The 24,883-nt window shown below is 36.9% G+C and overlaps 1 protein-coding gene across 1 annotated transcript; it reads right to left on the bottom strand.

Annotated features, from left to right (window-relative positions):
• Window positions 1-3,668: 3,668 nt before the first annotated feature.
• Window positions 3,669-20,358, bottom strand: LOC117315784 (solute carrier family 23 member 2-like). The gene is made up of 8 exons (XM_033870146.1): window positions 20,181-20,358; window positions 19,691-19,823; window positions 18,511-18,667; window positions 7,144-7,291; window positions 6,819-6,925; window positions 5,543-5,816; window positions 4,399-4,494; window positions 3,669-4,066 (listed from the first exon to the last, which is right to left on the bottom strand). The coding sequence occupies exons 1-6, from the start codon at window positions 20,345-20,347 to the stop codon at window positions 5,578-5,580; spliced, it is 951 nt and encodes a 316-aa protein (XP_033726037.1). The 5' UTR covers window positions 20,348-20,358; the 3' UTR covers window positions 3,669-4,066; window positions 4,399-4,494; window positions 5,543-5,577.
• Window positions 20,359-24,883: the final 4,525 nt, after the last annotated feature.

Below are 24,883 nucleotides of genomic sequence, written 5' to 3'. Positions count from 1 at the left end.
AAACGAATGATCACATATTAAATTAGTTTATAGGTGGATCAGATATTAACTTGATCAGATTGGTTTTTTTCAATTGTTATAAACATGTGATGTGTGGTAAATGTTCTACATTCAAACTTGTTGGTGATAGTATAAAAACTGTCGAAAAAAATAAAAGGGTTCAAATAATGAAATATGAAAATTCATTTTAAGATCATATTTATTTATTGGTTAAATTTATTTATAGATTGTATCTATGGATCAGATCATTTATAGATTATATCGATTGATAGATAATGTTCAAATATAGATTATATCTATATGTTTTATTCATTTACAGATTATATAAATTTATATATCATTTTTATTATAGGTTATATGAAGTTATAGATTATATTTATCTACGAATTTTATCAATTTATAGATTATATTAATATGTATATTTCTGGATTTCAAATAAATATTGAAATGACAATGTCAGTTGAAAATTAATATTTCTTCTCGAATAATGTAAATGTACAAATTTCAGCAATAGCCTAATTCTAGCACTTTTCGCGCTTTGACCTAAATTAGGATTGCTTCACATTCTTTACACCATTTATATGGCAAATGTTATTGTAGCGCTAAATGACATAATGTTTAAAATGGCAATGCGCTGAAATTAGTGAGTTGATAGAAGTTATCGATGGTTTATCAATAGGGACGATATGATATTCGTTTAATTACACACATGACACAGTTACCTACAAAGGAACCCCTGGACCTCCGTTCGCACTCGGTAACACGCTGACCGCGCATACACACCGTTCCAGTCATAAGTCTCAATCATCGTCCAGCCACGGCCGTGAAAAGTAGAACACTTGCAGGTAACTGTCAATCATTGAAGTGACTCTGATCACACCTAATGACGTCATTATATTTATTGCATCCTTATTTGTCGTAATTGTATGTAGGTTTGCAAGTGAAGAAAATGTGAAATCTGAATTTGGAAGAGCAAGTCAGCCTGGTTTGACTTCAGCAGCAAAACAGCTGAATTAATTTCTGTATATCATCTTACGTGGCAATTTAGATTTTGCAGGTGCGATATAAAAGACTCATGCTGAAAAGTATATATATTTATAGACGTCGTCATAAATAAAGGGAAGTAAAGAACCAGGACAGAAGACGGAACACTCAGAGTGTCACTTTTATTGGCCCTACGCCGTTATAAAATAATAATACAACACGCCATCTGTGAAATCGGTGCAGGGATAGCAATATATTCAGGTATAAATGACAAGGTGAAGCTCTGTGTGTAGCATATATATACAAATGCAATATGATTATAGACAACATGTATAAATTATAACATAAATGGCAACTAATGCTTTTCGTCCTCACCTATCGAACTTTCTTTACACAGAGGTCATTTGGTGCGATGCTGTGGGCGATGCTGTTGTCTGGAAACGTTCCAATATTTTTAATTTATCTTGTATTCAACAATTTATCCTTGTTTTCTTTTTTTTTCTTTTTGTTATATTTTTATTGGTTATTTTTTATTTTGTTTTCATTGATTCCATTGGAAATAAATTTTGAGTAGTCGGCTGGCACAGCGGTAATGCACTTGCCTTTCGCCTAGGCAGTAAGACCCCTTGCGCGCTTCCATCCTGGACACCATGTGTGATTAATATAATTTATATAAATTCTTTCGCAATTATGGTAATATAAATAAAGTTTATATCACATTACATTCTTATAGAATTTTATAAGATAAATGCCTGTTGGTTTATACTGTTTATTAAAACACACTCACTCATACTCGGTATATTGTCACGAACCATTGCATTGTTGCATTGCGTGAATATGTCACTATACAAAATAATTCTTGTGATAACATATATGTCTTTACATCTGAAACACTTTCAAATCCAAGGGTGCTGAGCTCGTTAAACCATGTATGTAGCCCTCGAATATTTCCTGGCAAAACCAAAGGATCTTTAAAGGCAACTTTGACCATGATGTAAGCTGAATTCTGTGGATTTTTAAATCTTGCACAGCTGTGATATTCTTAATACAAGAAAACAAGGACCTTGAAGCAGTATTATGGTAAAACAACAGAAAACGTATTACCCTCTGTAATATTGAGAAGAAACATGATTTATGAACCTAGCAACTATTTCTACATCAAATATGTATTGAATTTGATCTCCTTTTTTAAATATGATACATAAATTACATGTGTTACGAGGATAAACCCTTTGACTGCGGAGATGCAAATATATAGTGATACATTAAAAAACAGATAAAGACGTCATATAGTTTAAATATGCTATATTATGTATAAGGTTATCGTATTTGTTCTGCAGTAGTCATGTGTATGTAACATATTAACTAAAGTTTGTATATCATGTACGAATTCTCTTACAAACTATCAAACCCTCAACATACATATTCATAAACGTTTCCATAGCTTCACAGTGTTCTACTCATTTCATTCTCATAATAAAATACATAGATACGATTTATGTAAAATAGCTTATAACTCTTAATAGCATAATCAATCAACCGTGACAGTGAAAAGGACATTTGTATACATGCTATACATAAAACTCCAGGTACTATTTATCTTTCACACAGTAATCAATAGTGCTCTTATCAATGATAAAACCAACGTAATTGGTAGATAATGCGTCCATTGTTTCTTCTTTGTTATGTGATATTGACTGCAGCTGGTTAACAGGTAGTGAGCTATCTAAAATATATCGGCAAAAACAGGAATAATACCGGCACTATCATAAAATAAAATGTCTGGGCGCTACAGAAAATCACCTGGCTAACAGGAACAAAATGTCTGGGATGTCTGGGTGTTTACAGAAAAAAATGTCTGGGTGTTTACAGAAAAAAAATGTCGGGGTGCTAACAGGAAAACATGTCTGGGTGTTTATAGGAAAAACATGTCTGGGTGTTTATAGGAAAAACATGTCTGGGTGTTTATAGGAAAAATATGCCTGGGTGCTTACAGAAACAAAAGGTAAAATGTCTGGGTGCTTACAGAAACAAAAGGTCTGGGTGCTTAGAGAAAAAAATATCTGGGTGCTTACAGAAAAAAATGACGGGGTGCTAACAGAAAAACAACTGGCTAACAGAAGAAAAACTGGCTAACAGGAAAAAAAACTGACTCAGCGCTAAAACAATGTCTGAGCGCCACCAGAAAAGTTTCTGGCACTAACATGAAAAAATCCTGGGCATTGACAGAAAAAATCTTTGGGTGTTAACATGTAAAATAGCCGAAAGCTTACAACAAACAGGAAATATGCCGTGGCATTAAAAGGAACAATTGCAAAGGAACTTATAGAAAATAACGACACCGACAGTTAAAATATCGTGATGTTAAGAGGGAAAATTCCTTGGCACTAAAAGGTAAAATAACCGTACGCTAACGGGAATAGATATAAATAAATACATGGTACTAACATAAAATATGCACGAGATCTGCGCTCTGCAATGATGTGCCCTGGCCAATACTGTTGCGGTAAAATGTGCATTTATGTTGGTGGTGAGGCACACTACAGAAAATGCATTTATGAATCAAATATCGTTTTGTCATATAACCGATATATCATAACTCATATATCATGGTTTTAAAATTTAACATTCAACAAAAGTGATTAATATAAGATAGAGACAATTGTTTCATAATTGTTGTAAAATATTTATTTTTATACGGACAAAACTTCTGGGCATGAGAAATAAGAAATACAATAATAAAACAAATAACGAAATAGGTTTAAGCATTGTTTCTTTCCTATTGTAATTATTCAAACATTCTCCGTATCGTTAGACGGAGACGGGTCATGAGTTTGATAGTAGGGCTGAAAAAATGGAATATATCGTAGACATGGTATTCTTCGCTGTAGTTTACCAATCAAAGGGAGATCATAAATATTAATACTCTCATCTCTTTCGTACGCTTGACGTCCATGACTTATCAGTTCTTCCGTTTGAGAGTTCATACGACCTAGATTCTTACTGGTCCGTACAATATCACTAACGGATTGGACGAGAGACTCTTCTCTGGATGATGTTAATCCTCGTTCCATGTCAGTTCCTGTAAAAAAGTGGAAATCATGAAAAAAGATCGTTATACTATATGTTATTAGAATAAGAATGGTAGTAACCGAAGGACGGGGGAATAAAAAAAACCAGACACTTAACATACATATACTATCAGAAAATAAACATATACATTATAATTCGCAGCGATTAGTTTTCGAGATTTTACCTTCATACTTTGCGAATTTCTTAGAATGGCGGATATTCAATTTTCACATTGGTATATGCAGTAACCATGCTAGGGGTCATTTATTTTCGCAATCATCCTGACTCAAACATCTTCAAAATAAATTACTCGTGAATATTTGTTGGTTGACAGAATTTTACCTCGGACAGTATTATCAAGGAATATTGAGATGATACATCCAACCATCATCGGAGTCCCCAGTACCAGGTCTATAATGTTATTCCATTGTTCCGAACCTGTAAATAGAACATTAACATTACTGCCTAATTAGTTCTTACTTGAGACTATATTGTGGACAGGAACATCGCAACCCGAGTGTAATAGTTTGTCTGACCAGCTCGAGGCTTGCCGAGTACTGGCCAGCAAAACTCTTACGCGAATGATGAGATATCTCTGTCCACTCTATAGGTCTATATTTGACTATATTTAACACACTTAACCAAGTAACAATTGTAAGGTGTTGTGATTTTATGTTGTCGCGCCATCATCAATGTCCATGCCAAATGTCTGTCTTTGTCACTTTGCGACGCGGTTACGCTACATAAAATGATACCGTGTTCGCTATTATGAGTAAAGTGTCTTTCCCTACTCTGTCTGATATCGATTATTCTCATCCTTAGGAACCACGGGATCACCCGTGAAAATGGATCCGTCAGTTAGTTTTTATATTGTTTAACATTAAAAGCAGCTCTTGTGACGTGAGGACGGCATCCCACGTCTGCGAGGTGCATGCGTCTGGTGGGTGATGCGTTTTGAGAAGATGCGGTTTGTTTGTGTTACAGTTGTTGTGATGTCGCCGTACTAATACCGACTTGATCATGCTACCTCAGTGAAACACATAGAAGATACGTCACTGCGTGTGCAGCGTCTTTATTCCGTGAAATTCAGCTCATTAATAGATGTCATAAGTCAGTACAGAAATATATGAAAGGCAATTTAAATTTAGGAGCTATGAACAATAAACATAAGCCTAAATTTGGCAAAAAATAGGAATATCCTTCCAAAAAATGCACACACTGACATATGTATGTTTAAATCAAAATCAATACACTGACAGATACATAGATTATACATATAGGGTATATAGATATTATATTGATACTGGACGATTCTACATGAGGCCAACATCACTCGAGTCATAAGGTTTAAACCATACATTCTTTACCCAAATTTGTAAACGGAAAATTAGCTCCCGAATGCTTGTTCCGTTAGAAGAACAAAAATAATTTTGATGTTCCTATTTTCCGCTAAGTTGGCAAATATAATCAAGAGTACGATAATTACCTGTATCAATTGCCCCTTTGTTACTTTGTAACCAATCAGAGATTACAACAGCTCCAAATATGGAAGTGCCTATAATGGAGATGTTTCTTGATGACGTCAGATCCACGGATCGGAGGGCAGACACGCCTATCCCCACTATAATACCAAATCCAACCAACGAGACTCCTCCCACTACCGGTTCCGGTATAGACGACATGACCGCGCCCATCTTGCCAATCACGCCCATCAACATTGCAAGTATTCCCGCAAAAACAAGCACATATCGACTGCCCACCTAGCAATTCAAATTAAACGTCTATTTATAGTTATCAAGCTTACATACATATGTACATGATGTACAACAATCAGGAGTTAGATGTCATGTTTTACAAAAAAGTACAAGACATTATTTTCATAATATTCTTAATATATATTACTGTTTTTTTTTTATTTGTTATGAGAGGTCAGTTACGGGAGAATTCAAAAGTTCCCAAAAGAAAACCAAGAACTGAAACAAGCACGGAAATTTATGTATGGTAAATATTGAAACAAATGACATATATAGATAAAGGTACGTCACCAGAAATATGTAAATATAATATTCCTTATAAAGTAAAATGTCGTGCATAAATATTCGTGGCTTTCATGGCTATATGGAGCAATAAGGTCAGAAACAATTAAGTATATTGATATATTCATGTTTTGTTTGTTTCGGTAACCATAGGCGACACAAGTCACAAAAGAAATAATTTGATGTAATTCAGTATTAATTGTGCTACATTAAGGTTATCTATTTATACAAGAAATTTAACTAATCATTGCAACCACATTTTTTGAGTATATGTTAAAGATGATTACAATGATTACGCATAAATCCCAACTACATTATAAAAATATATACAATTAAAAAATAGTAATCATATAAGCATCCGCTAAAATACGCCCCATATTAAGGGGCAAAACAATTTATAATTTCTCCAGGATGAAACAGAAATTCATACACCTTAAATTCAAAAGATAAAGATACAAGCGCAAACGGTAATAAGCAAAGTGTTCACTTGTTGGCACTGCATAAAAATATACAAGCCATTTTCCAACCTATCAGAATTACTATTTGTTGAGAACCTATCACTATTTAAATGTGCTGACGTTTGTCGTTCAAAAATTCTTTTGTTTGAATTTGTATTAATTCATCATCTAAACCCTACAAACTTTTTATCCATAATTCACTGGTCCCAATGACTACAATATATGTTGGTACGAACATAAGTAGATAATGTGTATAAGGGGGAACAACCTTTGTTATTCCCGGTATAGCGGCAGAAACACTGTACGTAGATGTGGCATGTCCCGATACCCACAGCTCCGGACATTAAACTAAGTAGTCCCTCTGTTAGGATTCCTCTGTGGAAGAAAATGCAAAAAAGCAGAATAGAATTATTTCAGATTTTAAATCGTAAAAGTGACTATAATTTTCTATATAAACAAAAGCCGCATCTGCATTGATCTACTGGTAAATGTCGAAAGGATTTAAATATAAATCTAATAAATAAAACTAATCAACTATTTCTGTTTTATATTGGCGGTTACATACTTTCCTGATTTCTGAGCTGGTATTTTACCTGTTGATGGCGTGGTTTGGTGGGGGTTCAGCATTGCACGATTCTGCCACAGCGAAATAATCTCCTACAGATTCAATAGCTGACGCGACGAACGCGAATAGAAATCCAAGAAATATCGGCACGTTGATTTTAGGGTATCCAAACTGTCCTGGTGATGAAATAGAAGCAAAGTGTATGTGTAAACAAGAGATCCCAGAGGGATCTTGGCGCCCACCATTGAATGATCTTCATAGGTTCCATGTCAGATTGATCTTTTCTCTACTTTTCCCTTCATTTTACTAATCTGTGCAAATCGAGACATCCCTCCAGTACTTTTCAAACAAGGGAATCCTAGCTACTATAAGAAAGTTGAGATTTAACGATAATGGCTGTTTGTTTGCCAGGTTGTTTTCAGGACAGACTGGTCCAAAAATGCAATACAAGGAACCAAGGGGAACCTACTTATGAAATTTGAGAAAGATCCATTCAGTACTTTGAGAAATAGAGATAACAAACTTCAATTGTCAAAATACAAGATGGCGGTATGTCGGCCATGTTGTTTTCCGATTGGTCTCAAATTGCAATATGCATAACTAGGCACCAAGGGAAACCTTCATATGAAATTTGAGAAAGATCCCTTCAGCACTTTCTCAGAAATAGCGATAACAAACTTCAATTGTCAAAATCCAAGATGGCTGCCTGTCGGCCATGTTGTTTTCCGATTATTCTCAAAACGCAATATGCATAACTAGGCACCAAGGGGAACCTACATATAAAATTTGAGAAAGATCCCTTAAATACTTTCTCAGAAATAGTGATAACAAACTTCAATTGTCAAAATCCAAGATGGCTGCCTGTCGGCCATGTTGTTTTCCGATTAGTCTCAAAACGCAATATGCATAACTAGGCACCAAGGGAAACCTACATATGAAATTTGAGAAAGATCCCTTAAATACTTTCTCAGAAATAGTGATAACAAACTTCAATTGTCAAAATCCAAGACGGCTGCCTGTCGGCCATGTTGTTTTCCGATTGGTCTCAAAATGCAATATGCATAACTAGGCACCAACGGAAACCTACATATACAAGAGATCCCAGAGGGATCTTGGCGCCCACCATTGAATGATCTTCATAGGTTCCATGTCATATTGATCTTTTCTCTACTTTTCCCTTCATTTTACTAATCTGTGCAAATTGAGACATCCCTCCAGTACTTTTCAAACAAGGGAATCCTAGCTATATAAGAAATTTGAGATTTAACTATAATGGCTGTTTGTTTGCCAGGTTGTTTTCAGGACAGACTGGTCCAAAAATGCAATACAAGGGACCAAGGGGAACCTACTTATGAAATTTGAGAAAGATCCATTCAGTACTTTGAGAAAAAGAGATAACAAATTTCAATTGTCAAAATCCAAGATGGCGGTCTGTCGGCCATATTGTTTTCCAATTGATCTCAAAATGCAATTAGCATAACGAGGCACCAAGGGGAACCTCCATATGAAATTTGAGAAAGATCCCTTCAGTACTTTCTCAGAAATAGCGATAACAAACTTCAATTGTCAAAATCCAAGATGGCTGCCTGTCGTCCATGTTATTTTCAGATTGGTCTCAAAATGCAATATGCATAACTAGGCACCAAGGGAAACTTACATATGAAATTTGAGAAAGATCCCTTAAATACTTTCTCAGAAATAGTGAAAACAAACTTCAATTGTCAAAATCCAAGATGGCGGTCTGTCGGCCATATTGTTTTCCAATTGATCTCAAAATGCAATTAGCATAACGAGGCACCAAGGGGAACCTCCATATGAAATTTGAGAAAGATCCCTTCAGTACTTTCTCAGAAATAGCGATAACAAACTTCAATTGTCAAAATCCAAGATGGCTGCCTGTCGTCCATGTTATTTTCAGATTGGTCTCAAAATGCAATATGCATAACTAGGCACCAAGGGAAACTTACATATGAAATTTGAGAAAGATCCCTTAAACACTTTCTCAGAAATAGTGAAAACAAACTTCAATTGTCAAAATCCAAGATGGCTGCCTGTCGGCCATGTTGTTTTCCGATTGGTCTCAAATCGCAATATGCATAACTAGGCACCAAGGGAAACTTACATATGAAATTTGAGAAAGATCCCTTAAATACTTTCTCAGAAATAGTGAAAACAAACTTCAATTGTCAAAATCCAAGATGGCTGCCTGTCGGCCATGTTGTTTTCCGATTGGTCTCAAATCGCAATATGCATAACAAGGCACGAAGGGAAACCTACATATGAAATTTGAGAAAGATCCCTTCAGTTCTTTCTCAGAAATAGCGATAACAAACTTCAATTGTCAAAATCCAAGATGGCTGCCTGTCGGCCATGTTGTTTTTGGATTGGTCTCAAAATGCAATATGCATAACTAGGCACCAAGGGGAACCTTCATATGAAATTTGAGAAAGATCCCTTCAGTACATTCTCAGAAATAGCGATAACAAACTTCAATTGTCAAAAACCAAGATGGCTGCCTGTCGGCCATGTTGTTTTTCGATTGGTCTCAAAACGCAATATGCATAACTAGGCACCAAGGGAAACTTACATATGAAATTTGAGAAAGATCCCTTAAATACTTTCTCAGAAATAGTGAAAACAAACTTCAATTGTCAAAATCCAAGATGGCTGCCTGTCGGCCATGTTGTTTTCCGATTGGTCTCAAATCGCAATATGCATAACAAGGCACGAAGGGAAACCTACATATGAAATTTGAGAAAGATCCCTTCAGCACTTTCTCAGAAATAGCGATAACAAACTTCAATTGTCAAAATCCAAGATGGCTGCCTGTCGGCCATGTTGTTTTCCGATTAGTCTCAAAACGCAATATGCATAACTAGGCACCAAGGGGAACCTACATATAAAATTTGAGAAAGATCCCTTAAATACTTTCTCAGAAATAGTGATAACAAACTTCAATTGTCAAAATCCAAGATGGCTGCCTGTCGGCCATGTTGTTTTCCGATTAGTCTCAAAACGCAATATGCATAACTAGGCACCAAGGGAAACCTACATATGAAATTTGAGAAAGATCCCTTAAATACTTTCTCAGAAATAGTGATAACAAACTTCAATTGTCAAAATCCAAGACGGCTGCCTGTCGGCCATGTTGTTTTCCGATTGGTCTCAAAATGCAATATGCATAACTAGGCACCAACGGAAACCTACATATACAAGAGATCCCAGAGGGATCTTGGCGCCCACCATTGAATGATCTTCATAGGTTCCATGTCATATTGATCTTTTCTCTACTTTTCCCTTCATTTTACTAATCTGTGCAAATTGAGACATCCCTCCAGTACTTTTCAAACAAGGGAATCCTAGCTATATAAGAAATTTGAGATTTAACTATAATGGCTGTTTGTTTGCCAGGTTGTTTTCAGGACAGACTGGTCCAAAAATGCAATACAAGGGACCAAGGGGAACCTACTTATGAAATTTGAGAAAGATCCATTCAGTACTTTGAGAAAAAGAGATAACAAATTTCAATTGTCAAAATCCAAGATGGCGGTCTGTCGGCCATATTGTTTTCCAATTGATCTCAAAATGCAATTAGCATAACGAGGCACCAAGGGGAACCTCCATATGAAATTTGAGAAAGATCCCTTCAGTACTTTCTCAGAAATAGCGATAACAAACTTCAATTGTCAAAATCCAAGATGGCTGCCTGTCGTCCATGTTATTTTCAGATTGGTCTCAAAATGCAATATGCATAACTAGGCACCAAGGGAAACTTACATATGAAATTTGAGAAAGATCCCTTAAATACTTTCTCAGAAATAGTGAAAACAAACTTCAATTGTCAAAATCCAAGATGGCGGTCTGTCGGCCATATTGTTTTCCAATTGATCTCAAAATGCAATTAGCATAACGAGGCACCAAGGGGAACCTCCATATGAAATTTGAGAAAGATCCCTTCAGTACTTTCTCAGAAATAGCGATAACAAACTTCAATTGTCAAAATCCAAGATGGCTGCCTGTCGTCCATGTTATTTTCAGATTGGTCTCAAAATGCAATATGCATAACTAGGCACCAAGGGAAACTTACATATGAAATTTGAGAAAGATCCCTTAAATACTTTCTCAGAAATAGTGAAAACAAACTTCAATTGTCAAAATCCAAGATGGCTGCCTGTCGGCCATGTTGTTTTCCGATTGGTCTCAAATCGCAATATGCATAACTAGGCACCAAGGGAAACTTACATATGAAATTTGAGAAAGATCCCTTAAATACTTTCTCAGAAATAGTGAAAACAAACTTCAATTGTCAAAATCCAAGATGGCTGCCTGTCGGCCATGTTGTTTTCCGATTGGTCTCAAATCGCAATATGCATAACAAGGCACGAAGGGAAACCTACATATGAAATTTGAGAAAGATCCCTTCAGTTCTTTCTCAGAAATAGCGATAACAAACTTCAATTGTCAAAATCCAAGATGGCTGCCTGTCGGCCATGTTGTTTTTCGATTGGTCTCAAAACGCAATATGCATAACTAGGCACCAAGGGAAACCTTCACATGAAATTTGAGAAAGTTCCCTTCAGTACTTTATCAGAAATAGCGATAACAAACTTCAATTGTCAAAATCCAAGATGGCTGCCTGTCGGCCATGTTGTTTTCTGATTGGTCTCAAAACGCAATATGCATAACTAGGCACCAAGGGGAACCTACATATGAAATTTGAGAAAGACCCCTTCAGTACTTTCTGAGAAATAGCGATAACAAGAATTGTTTACGGACGGAGGGACGGCCGGCCGGACGGACGGACCACGGACCACGGACGCAGGGCGATTTGAATAGCCCACCATCTGATGATGGTGGGCTAAAAATTTGAGAAAGATTCCTTCAGTACTTTCTCAGAAATAGCGATAACAAACTTCAATGGCCAAAATCCAAGATGGCTGCCTGTCGGCCATGTTGTTTTCCGATAGGTCTCAAAATGCAATATGCATAACTAGGCACCAAGGGGAATCTACATATGAAATTTGAGAAAGATCCATTCAGTACTTTCTCAGAAATAGCGATAACAATCTTCAATTGTCAAAATCCAAGATGGCTGCCTGTCGGCCATGTTGTTTTCCGATAGGTCTCAAAATGCAATATGCATAACTAGGCACCAAGGGAAACTTACATATGAAATTTGAGAAAGATCCCTTAAATACTTTCTCAGAAATAGTGAAAACAAACTTCAATTGTCAAAATCCAAGATGGCTGCCTGTCGGCCATGTTGTTTTCCGATTGGTCTCAAATCGCAATATGCATAACTAGGCACCAAGGGAAACTTACATATGAAATTTGAGAAAGATCCCTTAAATACTTTCTCAGAAATAGTGAAAACAAACTTCAATTGTCAAAATCCAAGATGGCTGCCTGTCGGCCATGTTGTTTTCCGATTGGTCTCAAATCGCAATATGCATAACTAGGCACCAAGGGAAACCTACATATGAAATTTGAGAAAGATCCCTTCAGTTCTTTCTCAGAAATAGCGATAACAAACTTCAATTGTCAAAATCCAAGATGGCTGCCTGTCGGCCATGTTGTTTTTGGATTGGTCTCAAAATGCAATATGCATAACTAGGCACCAAGGGGAACCTTCATATGAAATTTGAGAAAGATCCCTTCAGTACATTCTCAGAAATAGCGATAACAAACTTCAATTGTCAAAAACCAAGATGGCTGCCTGTCGGCCATGTTGTTTTTCGATTGGTCTCAAAACGCAATATGCATAACTAGGCACCAAGGGAAACCTTCACATGAAATTTGAGAAAGTTCCCTTCAGTACTTTATCAGAAATAGCGATAACAAACTTCAATTGTCAAAATCCAAGATGGCTGCCTGTCGGCCATGTTGTTTTCTGATTGGTCTCAAAACGCAATATGCATAACTAGGCACCAAGGGGAACCTACATATGAAATTTGAGAAAGACCCCTTCAGTACTTTCTGAGAAATAGCGATAACAAGAATTGTTTACGGACGGAGGGACGGCCGGCCGGACGGACGGACCACGGACCACGGACGCAGGGCGATTTGAATAGCCCACCATCTGATGATGGTGGGCTAAAAATTTGAGAAAGATTCCTTCAGTACTTTCTCAGAAATAGCGATAACAAACTTCAATGGCCAAAATCCAAGATGGCTGCCTGTCGGCCATGTTGTTTTCCGATAGGTCTCAAAATGCAATATGCATAACTAGGCACCAAGGGGAATCTACATATGAAATTTGAGAAAGATCCATTCAGTACTTTCTCAGAAATAGCGATAACAATCTTCAATTGTCAAAATCCAAGATGGCTGCCTGTCGGCCATGTTGTTTTCCGATAGGTCTCAAAATGCAATATGCATAACTAGGCACCAAGGGGAATCAACAGATGAAATTTGAGAAAGATCCCTTGAGTACTTTCTCAGAAATAGCGATAACAAACTTCAATTGTCAAAATCCAAGATGGCTGCCTGTCGGCCATGTTGTTTTCCGATTGGTCTCAAAATGCAATATGCATAACTAGGCACCAAGGGGAATCTACAGATGAAATTTGAGAAAGATCCATTCAGTACTTTCTCAGAAATAGCGATAACAAACTTCAATTGTCAAAATCCAAGATGGCTGCCTGTCGGCCATGTTGTTTTCCGATAGGTCTCAAATCGCAATATGCATAACTAGGCACCAAGGGAAACTTACATATGAAATTTGAGAAAGATCCCTTAAATACTTTCTCAGAAATAGTGAAAACAAACTTCAATTGTCAAAATTCAAGATGGCTGCCTGTCGGCCATGTTGTTTTCCGATTGGTCTCAAATCGCAATATGCATAACAAGGCACGAAGGGAAACCTACATATGAAATTTGAGAAAGATCCCTTCAGTTCTTTCTCAGAAATAGCGATAACAAACTTCAATTGTCAAAATCCAAGATGGCTGCCTGTCGGCCATGTTGTTTTTGGATTGGTCTCAAAATGCAATATGCATAACTAGGCACCAAGGGGAACCTTCATATGAAATTTGAGAAAGATCCCTTCAGTACATTCTCAGAAATAGCGATAACAAACTTCAATTGTCAAAAACCAAGATGGCTGCCTGTCGGCCATGTTGTTTTTCGATTGGTCTCAAAACGCAATATGCATAACTAGGCACCAAGGGAAACTTACATATGAAATTTGAGAAAGATCCCTTAAATACTTTCTCAGAAATAGTGAAAACAAACTTCAATTGTCAAAATCCAAGATGGCTGCCTGTCGGCCATGTTGTTTTCCGATTGGTCTCAAATCGCAATATGCATAACAAGGCACGAAGGGAAACCTACATATGAAATTTGAGAAAGATCCCTTCAGCACTTTCTCAGAAATAGCGATAACAAACTTCAATTGTCAAAATCCAAGATGGCTGCCTGTCGGCCATGTTGTTTTCCGATTAGTCTCAAAACGCAATATGCATAACTAGGCACCAAGGGGAACCTACATATAAAATTTGAGAAAGATCCCTTAAATACTTTCTCAGAAATAGTGATAACAAACTTCAATTGTCAAAATCCAAGATGGCTGCCTGTCGGCCATGTTGTTTTCCGATTAGTCTCAAAACGCAATATGCATAACTAGGCACCAAGGGAAACCTACATATGAAATTTGAGAAAGATCCCTTAAATACTTTCTCAGAAATAGTGATAACAAACTTCAATTGTCAAAATCCAAGACGGCTGCCTGTCGGCCATGTTGTTTTCCGATTGGTCTCAAAATGCAATATGCATAACTAGGCACCAACGGAAACCTACATATACAAGAGATCCCAGAGGGATCTTGGCGCCCACCATTGAATGATCTTCATAGGTTCCATGTCATATTGATCTTTTCTCTACTTTTCCCTTCATTTTACTAATCTGTGCAAATTGAGACATCCCTCCAGTACTTTTCAAACAAGGGAATCCTAGCTATATAAGAAATTTGAGATTTAACTATAATGGCTGTTTGTTTGCCAGGTTGTTTTCAGGACAGACTGGTCCAAAAATGCAATACAAGGGACCAAGGGGAACCTACTTATGAAATTTGAGAAAGATCCATTCAGTACTTTGAGAAAAAGAGATAACAAATTTCAATTGTCAAAATCCAAGATGGCGGTCTGTCGGCCATATTGTTTTCCAATTGATCTCAAAATGCAATTAGCATAACGAGGCACCAAGGGGAACCTCCATATGAAATTTGAGAAAGATCCCTTCAGTACTTTCTCAGAAATAGCGATAACAAACTTCAATTGTCAAAATCCAAGATGGCTGCCTGTCGTCCATGTTATTTTCAGATTGGTCTCAAAATGCAATATGCATAACTAGGCACCAAGGGAAACTTACATATGAAATTTGAGAAAGATCCCTTAAATACTTTCTCAGAAATAGTGAAAACAAACTTCAATTGTCAAAATCCAAGATGGCGGTCTGTCGGCCATATTGTTTTCCAATTGATCTCAAAATGCAATTAGCATAACGAGGCACCAAGGGGAACCTCCATATGAAATTTGAGAAAGATCCCTTCAGTACTTTCTCAGAAATAGCGATAACAAACTTCAATTGTCAAAATCCAAGATGGCTGCCTGTCGTCCATGTTATTTTCAGATTGGTCTCAAAATGCAATATGCATAACTAGGCACCAAGGGAAACTTACATATGAAATTTGAGAAAGATCCCTTAAATACTTTCTCAGAAATAGCGATAACAAACTTCAATTGTCAAAAACCAAGATGGCTGCCTGTCGGCCATGTTGTTTTTCGATTGGTCTCAAAACGCAATATGCATAACTAGGCACCAAGGGAAACCTTCACATGAAATTTGAGAAAGTTCCCTTCAGTACTTTATCAGAAATAGCGATAACAAACTTCAATTGTCAAAATCCAAGATGGCTGCCTGTCGGCCATGTTGTTTTCTGATTGGTCTCAAAACGCAATATGCATAACTAGGCACCAAGGGGAACCTACATATGAAATTTGAGAAAGACCCCTTCAGTACTTTCTGAGAAATAGCGATAACAAGAATTGTTTACGGACGGAGGGACGGCCGGCCGGACGGACGGACCACGGACCACGGACGCAGGGCGATTTGAATAGCCCACCATCTGATGATGGTGGGCTAAAAATTTGAGAAAGATTCCTTCAGTACTTTCTCAGAAATAGCGATAACAAACTTCAATGGCCAAAATCCAAGATGGCTGCCTGTCGGCCATGTTGTTTTCCGATAGGTCTCAAAATGCAATATGCATAACTAGGCACCAAGGGGAATCTACATATGAAATTTGAGAAAGATCCATTCAGTACTTTCTCAGAAATAGCGATAACAATCTTCAATTGTCAAAATCCAAGATGGCTGCCTGTCGGCCATGTTGTTTTCCGATAGGTCTCAAAATGCAATATGCATAACTAGGCACCAAGGGAAACCTACATATGAAATTTGAGAAAGATCCCTTCAGTACTTTCTCAGAAATAGCGATAACAAACTTCAATTGTCAAAATCCAAGATGGCTGCCTGTCGGCCATGTTGTTTTCCGATAGGTCTCAAAATGCAATATGCATAACTAGGCACCAAGGGGAATCAACAGATGAAATTTGAGAAAGATCCCTTGAGTACTTTCTCAGAAATAGCGATAACAAACTTCAATTGTCAAAATCCAAGATGGCTGCCTGTCGGCCATGTTGTTTTCCGATTGGTCTCAAAATGCAATATGCATAACTAGGCACCAAGGGGAATCTACAGATGAAATTTGAGATAGATCCATTCAGTACTTTCTCAGAAATAGCGATAACAAACTTCAATTGTCAAAATCCAAGATGGCTGCCTGTCGGCCATGTTGTTTTCCGATTGCTCTCAAAACGCAATATGCATAACTAGGCACCAAGGGAGCCTACATATGAAATTTGAGAAAGGTCCTTTCAGTACTTTCTCAGAAATAGCGATAACAAACTTCAATTGTCAAAATCCAAGATGTCTGCCTGTCTGCCATGTTGTTTTCCGATTGGTCTCAAAACGCAATATGCATAACTAGGCACCAAGGGAAACCTACATATGAAATTTGAGAAAGATCCATTCAGTACTTTCTCAGAAATAGCGATAACAAACTTCAATTGTCAAAATCCAAGATGGCTGCCTGTCGGCCATGTTGTTTTTCGATTGGTCTCAAATCGCAATATGCATAACTAGGCACCAAGGGAAACCTTCATATGAAATTTGAGAAAGATCCATTCAGTACTTTCTCAGAAATAGCGATAACAAACTTCAATTGTCAAAATCCAAGATGGCTGCCTGTCGGCCATGTTGTTTTCCGATTGGTCTCAAAATGCAATATGCATAACTAGGCACCAAGGGGAATCTACAGATGAAATTTGAGAAAGATCCCTTGAGTACTTTCTCAGAAATAGCGATAACAAACTTCAATTGTCAAAATCCAAGATGGCTGCCTGTCGGCCATGTTGTTTTCCGATTGATCTCAAAACGCAATATGCATAACTAGGCACCAAGGGAGCCTACATATGAAATTTGAGAAAGGTCCTTTCAGTACTTTCTCAGAAATAGCGATAACAAACTTCAATTGTCAAAATCCAAGATGGCTGCCTGTCTGCCATGTTGTTTTCCGATTGGTCTCAAAACGCAATATGCATAACTAGGCACCAAGGGAAACCTACATATGAAATTTGAGAAAGATCCATTCAGTACTTTCTCAGAAATAGCGATAACAAACTTCAATTGTCAAAATCCAAGATGGCTGCCTGTCGGCCATGTTGTTTTTCGATTGGTCTCAAATCGCAATATGCATAACTAGGCACGAAGGGAAACCTACATATGAAATTTGAGAAAGATCCATTCAGTACTTTCTCAGAAATAGCGATAACAAACTTCAATTGTCAAAATCCAAGATGGCTGCCTGTCGGCCATATTGTTTTCCGATTGGTCTCAAAACGCAATATGCATAACTAGGCACCAAGGGGAACCTACATATGAAATTTGAGAAAGACCCCTTCAGTACTTTCTCAGAAATAGCGATAACAAGAATTGTTTACGGACGGACGGACGGACGGACGGAGGGACGGAGGGACGGAGGGACGGACGGACCACGGACCACGGACGCAGGGCGATTTGAATAGCCCACCATCTGATGATGGTGGGCTAAAAACACAACAAAGTACAAGTTGAGTAAGACTGGGTGTTCCGGTAGTGTAATTATCATTTCGGGAGAGTAATTATCATTCCGGGAGAGTAATTATCATTCCGGGGGGATATTATGTTCACATCACATCAAGCTTGAGTAGTATTTTCCATGGTATTTTCATATTATTTAAGTAAGTGGTTTTAGTATATTTTGATATTTCCATAAGATATGAATGGAACTTTTTACCTGGGTAAGGTAAGAAGAACCAGGGTGTTGCCCGGATGATATCTCCACGCGCATCTGTTCTTGCACGATATGTAGGGTCACTGGGGTCATCGGGAAAGAAGTTCGTCATTGTGAGGATGAAACATAGGACCCAACACACTGCCGCGCTGAGTGGAATCTGATGGAAACACAAATAATATAATCACCCATTATATGGGGAAATATCTCATCATACCAGCATTATAACCCCTGTAAACTATTCGTTTATTTAGCTTTAATAATTCATTCGTTTTTCTGTGACAAGTACTTTACAATGTGTTTTTATAATCCTCTATATAATACATTTCATAACTAATATTCAGATAAAACAACACAGGTAATTGAAAATCCTATTTATTTAATCATCGGTTTCTTTCAACCATTGGAGACATAATGTTTCCAGAAAACATAACAATACAATATATACATGTATATGACATAATTACAAACCAGGCCCTCAATCCAAACTTCTGTTTCAAATCAGGCCTCCATCACACTTCTGTGTCAAACCAGGCCCCCGTCACACTACTTATGTAGCAAACCAGGCCCCCATCACACTATTGTGTCAAACCAGGCCCCCATCACACTATTGTGTCAAACCAGGCCCCCGTCACACTTACTTATGTAGCAAACCAGGCCCCCATCACACTATTGTGTCAAACCAGGCCCTCAATCTAAACTTTTGTTTCAAATCAGGCCTCCATCACACTTCTGTGTCAATCCAGGCCTTCATCACACTTCTGTGTCAAATCAGGCCTCCATCACACTTCTGTGTCAAATCAGGCCTTCATCACACTTCTGTGTCACATCAGGCCTTCATCACACTTCTGTGTCAAATCAGGCCCCCATCACACTTCTGTGTCAATCCAGGCCCCATCTCACTTACGTGTCAAACCAGACCCCCAGCACACTTACTTATGTAGCAAACCAGGCCCCCATCACACTATAGTGTCAAACCAGGCCCTCATCACACGTGTACAATAGAAGTCATTCTATGAAGAACAACTAATTTTGAGCTCTACATGTAAATACCACTCCTCTCACAGATTCCTAGGGTGTCCTTTATAGAGAAGTTGTACAGTATATTCATTTGTAATATGCATTTTAGAATCAGAACACATGTACCGAAAACACAGAATACATTCTTACTAACAGTACTTACAGACATGATATCGAAGATAGGAATCTTGGTCTGGGGTTCAACAGTTGCTTCACGACGACAGCACGTCTGTCGGGGGAGTGGGACCCGGACGTGGGTCAGGTAGAAGGCAAACAACATCATCAGAGCGGCGCACCTAAAATTGGATTAAATAACAGTTATAATATTTTACAAACATATTTGATGCAACCGTACCTATTTTAGAGGTAATTTTATTTTACACTTTTCACACTGAAAGCATTCGCTAAAATCATGTTTGCGCTAATAATTGCAGTTTCTCCCCATTGCTGCCTATGGATGAAGTCATACTGGTGTGCCAATTCATCATTGCGCTAATCTGTCAAAACTCGAATTGTAAGTAGGTCAAAATAAACATATTTACATCATTCGTTACGATAATGTTCCCACGGCTGTCAAGAGTGATAGGAGGCCGGGTACCATTCAATACCGGTGACACATTATACTAACTGTCTGTTGTATGTCAAATACTCACAGAAGAGCAATAGGCCAGTAACAACTACTGTACATAGCCGGGATGGGATGGAGAGATATGCCGACAAGAGTTATCGTTACTGCTATAGAGATGGGGCTGACGAATCTCAACAGAGTTCCCATCATTCCTGTGGCCCCTAAAATGATCTCTACCAGTGAGGCTAGCATAAGGGATCCCTGTAGCTGAAATTAGAAACATCTTTCTTCCATTATATCTTATAAACATTGCTTTTACATTTTCGCTACAAATGACTGTAACATAGCGAATAATCTTGGATATTTTTGTTATATAAAACCCCGGTGGAATTTATCAATGAAAAGTCAAAATATTTACTTTATGAATAAATTAACACTTTTACAAGAAATATTAAAGATCTTTCAAATCTAGGGAAATTTATCATTTTCGACAACAAAAGACAATTGTTTCTAGAAATTTAATAGCGATAATAATAATTGGAAAAAAAGAAGAAATCACTCTCTAAACTAGCGCTGCGGTAACTGTTTGGCAACACAATTATTCAGTAATTTATATTGTTACATAATTATGATCATTGTAAATTTGTGAAATTTTATTGTTAATCAAGTAATGATAAAATGATTAATAAAATAGTCTTTGATTTAAGATAATCAATTCATAATAAATATATAAATGCAATTAAAAAAAAAAAAATTAACACTTCTATTATTATTATTCTTTTCTGCTGAAAACGAAGCACTCGAAAAAGATATAACCTGTTACCTCAACTACGACAATGTATTTCTGACAGGTAAACATGACAACGGTTACATGACTTGCTAAGTGTCAACAAGTTGAAAACAATTGGTAAGACAAGCAAAACAGCAATCAACTGTATTCTAATTCACCCTGCCTACGGAAAGGGCATTCAATCAACATTATGTAGATCTAGAGATAATTAATGATGATCACAATGTTTACTTGTAAGTTCATCATTTTACAATTAATGCTATTTGCAAACAGTTCTCTCTTTCTTTTTGCTTTTTCTGATGACTAAGTAAAATCGCAAATTATCGCAAATTAAATAAATTTCCTGATGAAGCTAATATCATGTCGAATATATTTTAATTTTAAGAGGTTTTATTGCAGGTCGCTTAAGGGATCCAATAAATTCTTGAAAATGGCATATACATTTGTACATTGAAATAGAAAGAAAAATATGGACAACTTTGTTCCATTTACTAAAGAAAAGGCATGCCTAATTTTACTGCTCCCAAATTTAAAATAAAACTTCTCATTATCAATTACATATTTGTGACTTACCTCGTTGATTCGGGAGTAGACAAGTTGTTGCCTTTCCAAGTCCCCTATAGCAGTAGTTACGTTGGGTAGTGACGCCATCGTCGTGTTGGTTAAGTTACCATATGATGTTAAGTCGGATATATTGTACATGATGCTGGCGTTGGTAGTTTGTGGGTGACTGATGTTAGACCATGTCGACTGGGCTGTCAGTAATTAAAGTACGCAATCAATATAGGGTTATACCTTACATAGACAAACAGACTTGAAACTTGTTTCTGCAGATCACGAATTAAGTTCAAACAGAATTTGGCTCGACCTATGTTCTCTAATAGAAGCGTACATTTCTGTGGTGTCGTTATTTTAGCCCTTTTTGCGCTAGTAGTAGTTTCGGTATATCGTTGCGTTGACATTTAAAATATAATTATTCACTAGAGTTTTAGTACTTTAAGCACTTTTACAATGAAAATATTATACAGCTTTATTTATACTTTGTTTCTGTTTTTATCCCCTCTTTCTTAAGATGCCCCCGTCTTCACTACATCTTGACAATATTGCTCATTAAGACGTAGTCGTTCACGGTCTTATTACAGTGGAAAACATTGCCAGATCATGACACTCAGCTGATTCGATTATACGCATAACCAGCTAAACAACTCAAACCGCCAACCATTCAATGTAGATGTCAAGCAAGTGGCAATCGGTTATGTAATTTGGACTTAAGAGATAACCGAACACTTCTACCGACTGGATATTCGCTCAGAGAAGTGAGGAACGTAAGGGAAAGATTTAAGATTCCAAGTGTTTCGATGGTCTCTTCGATGTCTCTTAAATAGATGTCCCCGACTGGTACATCTAGGCTGAATCCAGTTTTATGAAATACATGATGCTAGACTTACTGAGTAGGTGTTGTGGGCATTTCCATACGACTATGAGTGGGAAAAGGAAAGTTTGGGACGGCCCCTGGAATATCGGAAGTCTGCAAATAAGGAAACATAGATATGTTTAACAAGATCGGGGTAAAATTTGTATTACAAATCAAAGCGATCGACAAATTGACGATATCACTATAAACAGGTTCCATATGATCAGTATAAAAGAGTTTTGTATTTTCTTGCAAAGAATTCAAAAACATGACCACACTGTAGCTTATGGTGATAAAGTTAGACTCTTTTTCGCAATGGAACATTAACAATATGTAACATGTAACTCTAGGTCAAACCATGAAATACTATGTTCTAAATATATGTAGTTATATTGTAGATACTACTGATATATACTTATTACAAATTTACAACATATTAACCTGACTCCCAATAGGACGTTAGTTCTGCTGTTATGCTATAGTACAACTCTGCAATATAGTAACCCCAGTCCAAATTGGACTTCTGCTGTTTAAATCTATTTATAACATCACACGATATTTACCTGACTCCTAGTAGGACTTGTATCGTTGTTGTCAAGCCGACCATGAAGAGAGAGGAACAGAAGAGTTGTGACCTGATCGGGTCGGTAACAGGAGCACACACAGAATCAGCGACGATGAAAGTTATACTAAGCATGGAGCCGAAACAGAACACCAGATGCTACAATAAATGAAAACACATTACGACGAAACATAAATTCATGTTTTTTGTATATTTCTATATATTCATTTGATTTTTTAATCATTATTTCTCATGTTTTTATGTAAATACCAAAATGATGTTTCTTAGCCTAAACCTTAATAACAACAAAGTAAGCCATTGTTAAATTGTTATAAGCCACACGTATAATTTGATCATCAGTAATAACTTTCTTTACAGACATTCTCCTTGAAGAAATAGCTGCACAGTTCTTTTAGCCAATGAAAAGAGATATTACAAACAGCTACGTCATTTTTATGTTATATCATGATTACATCAACACACATCATTGTTGCGCATAGAATTAAACTATGAAAGATACTTCCAACTTGACTATAAAAAACATGTTTTATAACAGTAAGAAAAATGTAGTATCCATGAATATTTAAAGGTATAAATTGGTTAATAAATAATAATAAGTTTTACCAAATAAAGATGCAATGATTTTGGTACACATAAAATGTTTTACCTGGAATGCCACTGGTAACATGATCAGAAAGGGCGGTACCTCCTCTATTCCATAAAGCATTTTTCTAACCCTGACCAGTCTGCCAGACTTGATTCCATTGCTCATATCGTCTTCCATGATACAACCAATAGAGTTCAGTATACCATTTGCTGAAAGACAGAAATACAATTTAGTAAAAGTTTGTTGTCCTAGTATAATGTATTGAATAGTTAATAATGGAAAGTTTAATTATTATTATACCCCCGGCGTCAACGTCCGTAGACAGCTTAAATGTTTAATAAAACAGCCGTGTCAATACTAATGAGGACAGTTTTGTTTCGACATTCATATTCCGTGTGACAAGACCTTCCCATTGGTTTAACATTTGCGAACATGCTGACCTTGACATTGACCCCTACCCTACATTTAAAAATAATTCCTAGTTATAATCTCCTCGGCAAACAATGTCTTCTGACAGCTCGTTTTCCTTGGTGTTGTTTCAACATTTATTAAGGCATTATATACGCTACATGTCATGCATGTTCCCATTATAGAGTTGACAAGTGGCGAGACACTCCGCCTTAAAGAATTAGCACATTGATGCAGACAAGTTGTTTCAATCGCAAAAGGAATGGTTATAATACTTTGAGACATTAATGGTCACATATCACATGGAACGAAAAACATCACACACACACTAAGTACACCAGGGTATGTTTTCTCTTGTTTATGCATCAAAAAATCCCACGCGTCAAACCTGATACTTTCGACCATCCCCTCGCGGATATGTCATTGAAATCAATGTGTTATCACACAGAGAAATTATACAGAAAAAATATAACACATTTGATTTGAATAATAATTTTTGTAATAGATCATGCATATTCCGAATAGATGTTATAAATCGTCCTCGTGCAGCTGTTTCTTCCTCCGTCAGTGATGTTATTCACGTAAATTGTGCATATCAAAGATGTGAATATTTATGATATGATATGTTAAGTAATTATTCTCATATGTGATATGTTTATTGGTTTAAGGACCGTATAGACCTGCGCATACTAATCACAAACATCAGTCAGATAGCTTTACATGGTACACATGTATGAATTGATAGGAGTTTAACGGATGTTCATATTCAGGGGCTACGTTTATTGGCGATGAATTTCTACGATCAAGTCATGGAGTTCTATTGTAGGCGTGGGGTAAATATGTGTCTATAATCAAAACCAATATAAATGATAAATACGAAATCAACATTATTGACAGCGGGTCAATGTCATAACGATTGTAAACTAGACTATTGAAAGCTGTGTTTAAATGGGCGATATTCCTGTTTGGGATGGATACATAGATAATCGCAAACAAATTAAACATTT

The sequence above is a fragment of the Pecten maximus genome, chromosome 17 (genome assembly GCF_902652985.1).
Source record: "Pecten maximus chromosome 17, xPecMax1.1, whole genome shotgun sequence".
In the NCBI taxonomy this organism is placed as follows: domain Eukaryota; kingdom Metazoa; phylum Mollusca; class Bivalvia; order Pectinida; family Pectinidae; genus Pecten; species Pecten maximus.
The sequence above is the reverse complement of the archived record's forward strand: the minus strand, read 5'-3'. Positions and strand labels throughout refer to the sequence as shown.

Excerpts from the sequence above, each read along its gene's own strand:
- LOC117315784 (XM_033870146.1), bottom strand. The coding sequence starts at position 20,347 with ATGCTAGCCTCACTGGTAGAGATCATTTTAGGGGCCACAGGAATGATG. Across the intron at positions 19,824-20,180 it reads TACTGGCCTATTGCTCTTCT|GTGCGCCGCTCTGATGATGT; the intron begins GTGAGTATTTGA and ends ATCCAATTTTAG. Across the intron at positions 7,292-18,510 it reads GTTCTTCTTACCTTACCCAG|GACAGTTTGGATACCCTAAA; the intron begins GTAAAAAGTTCC and ends TTTCATCACCAG.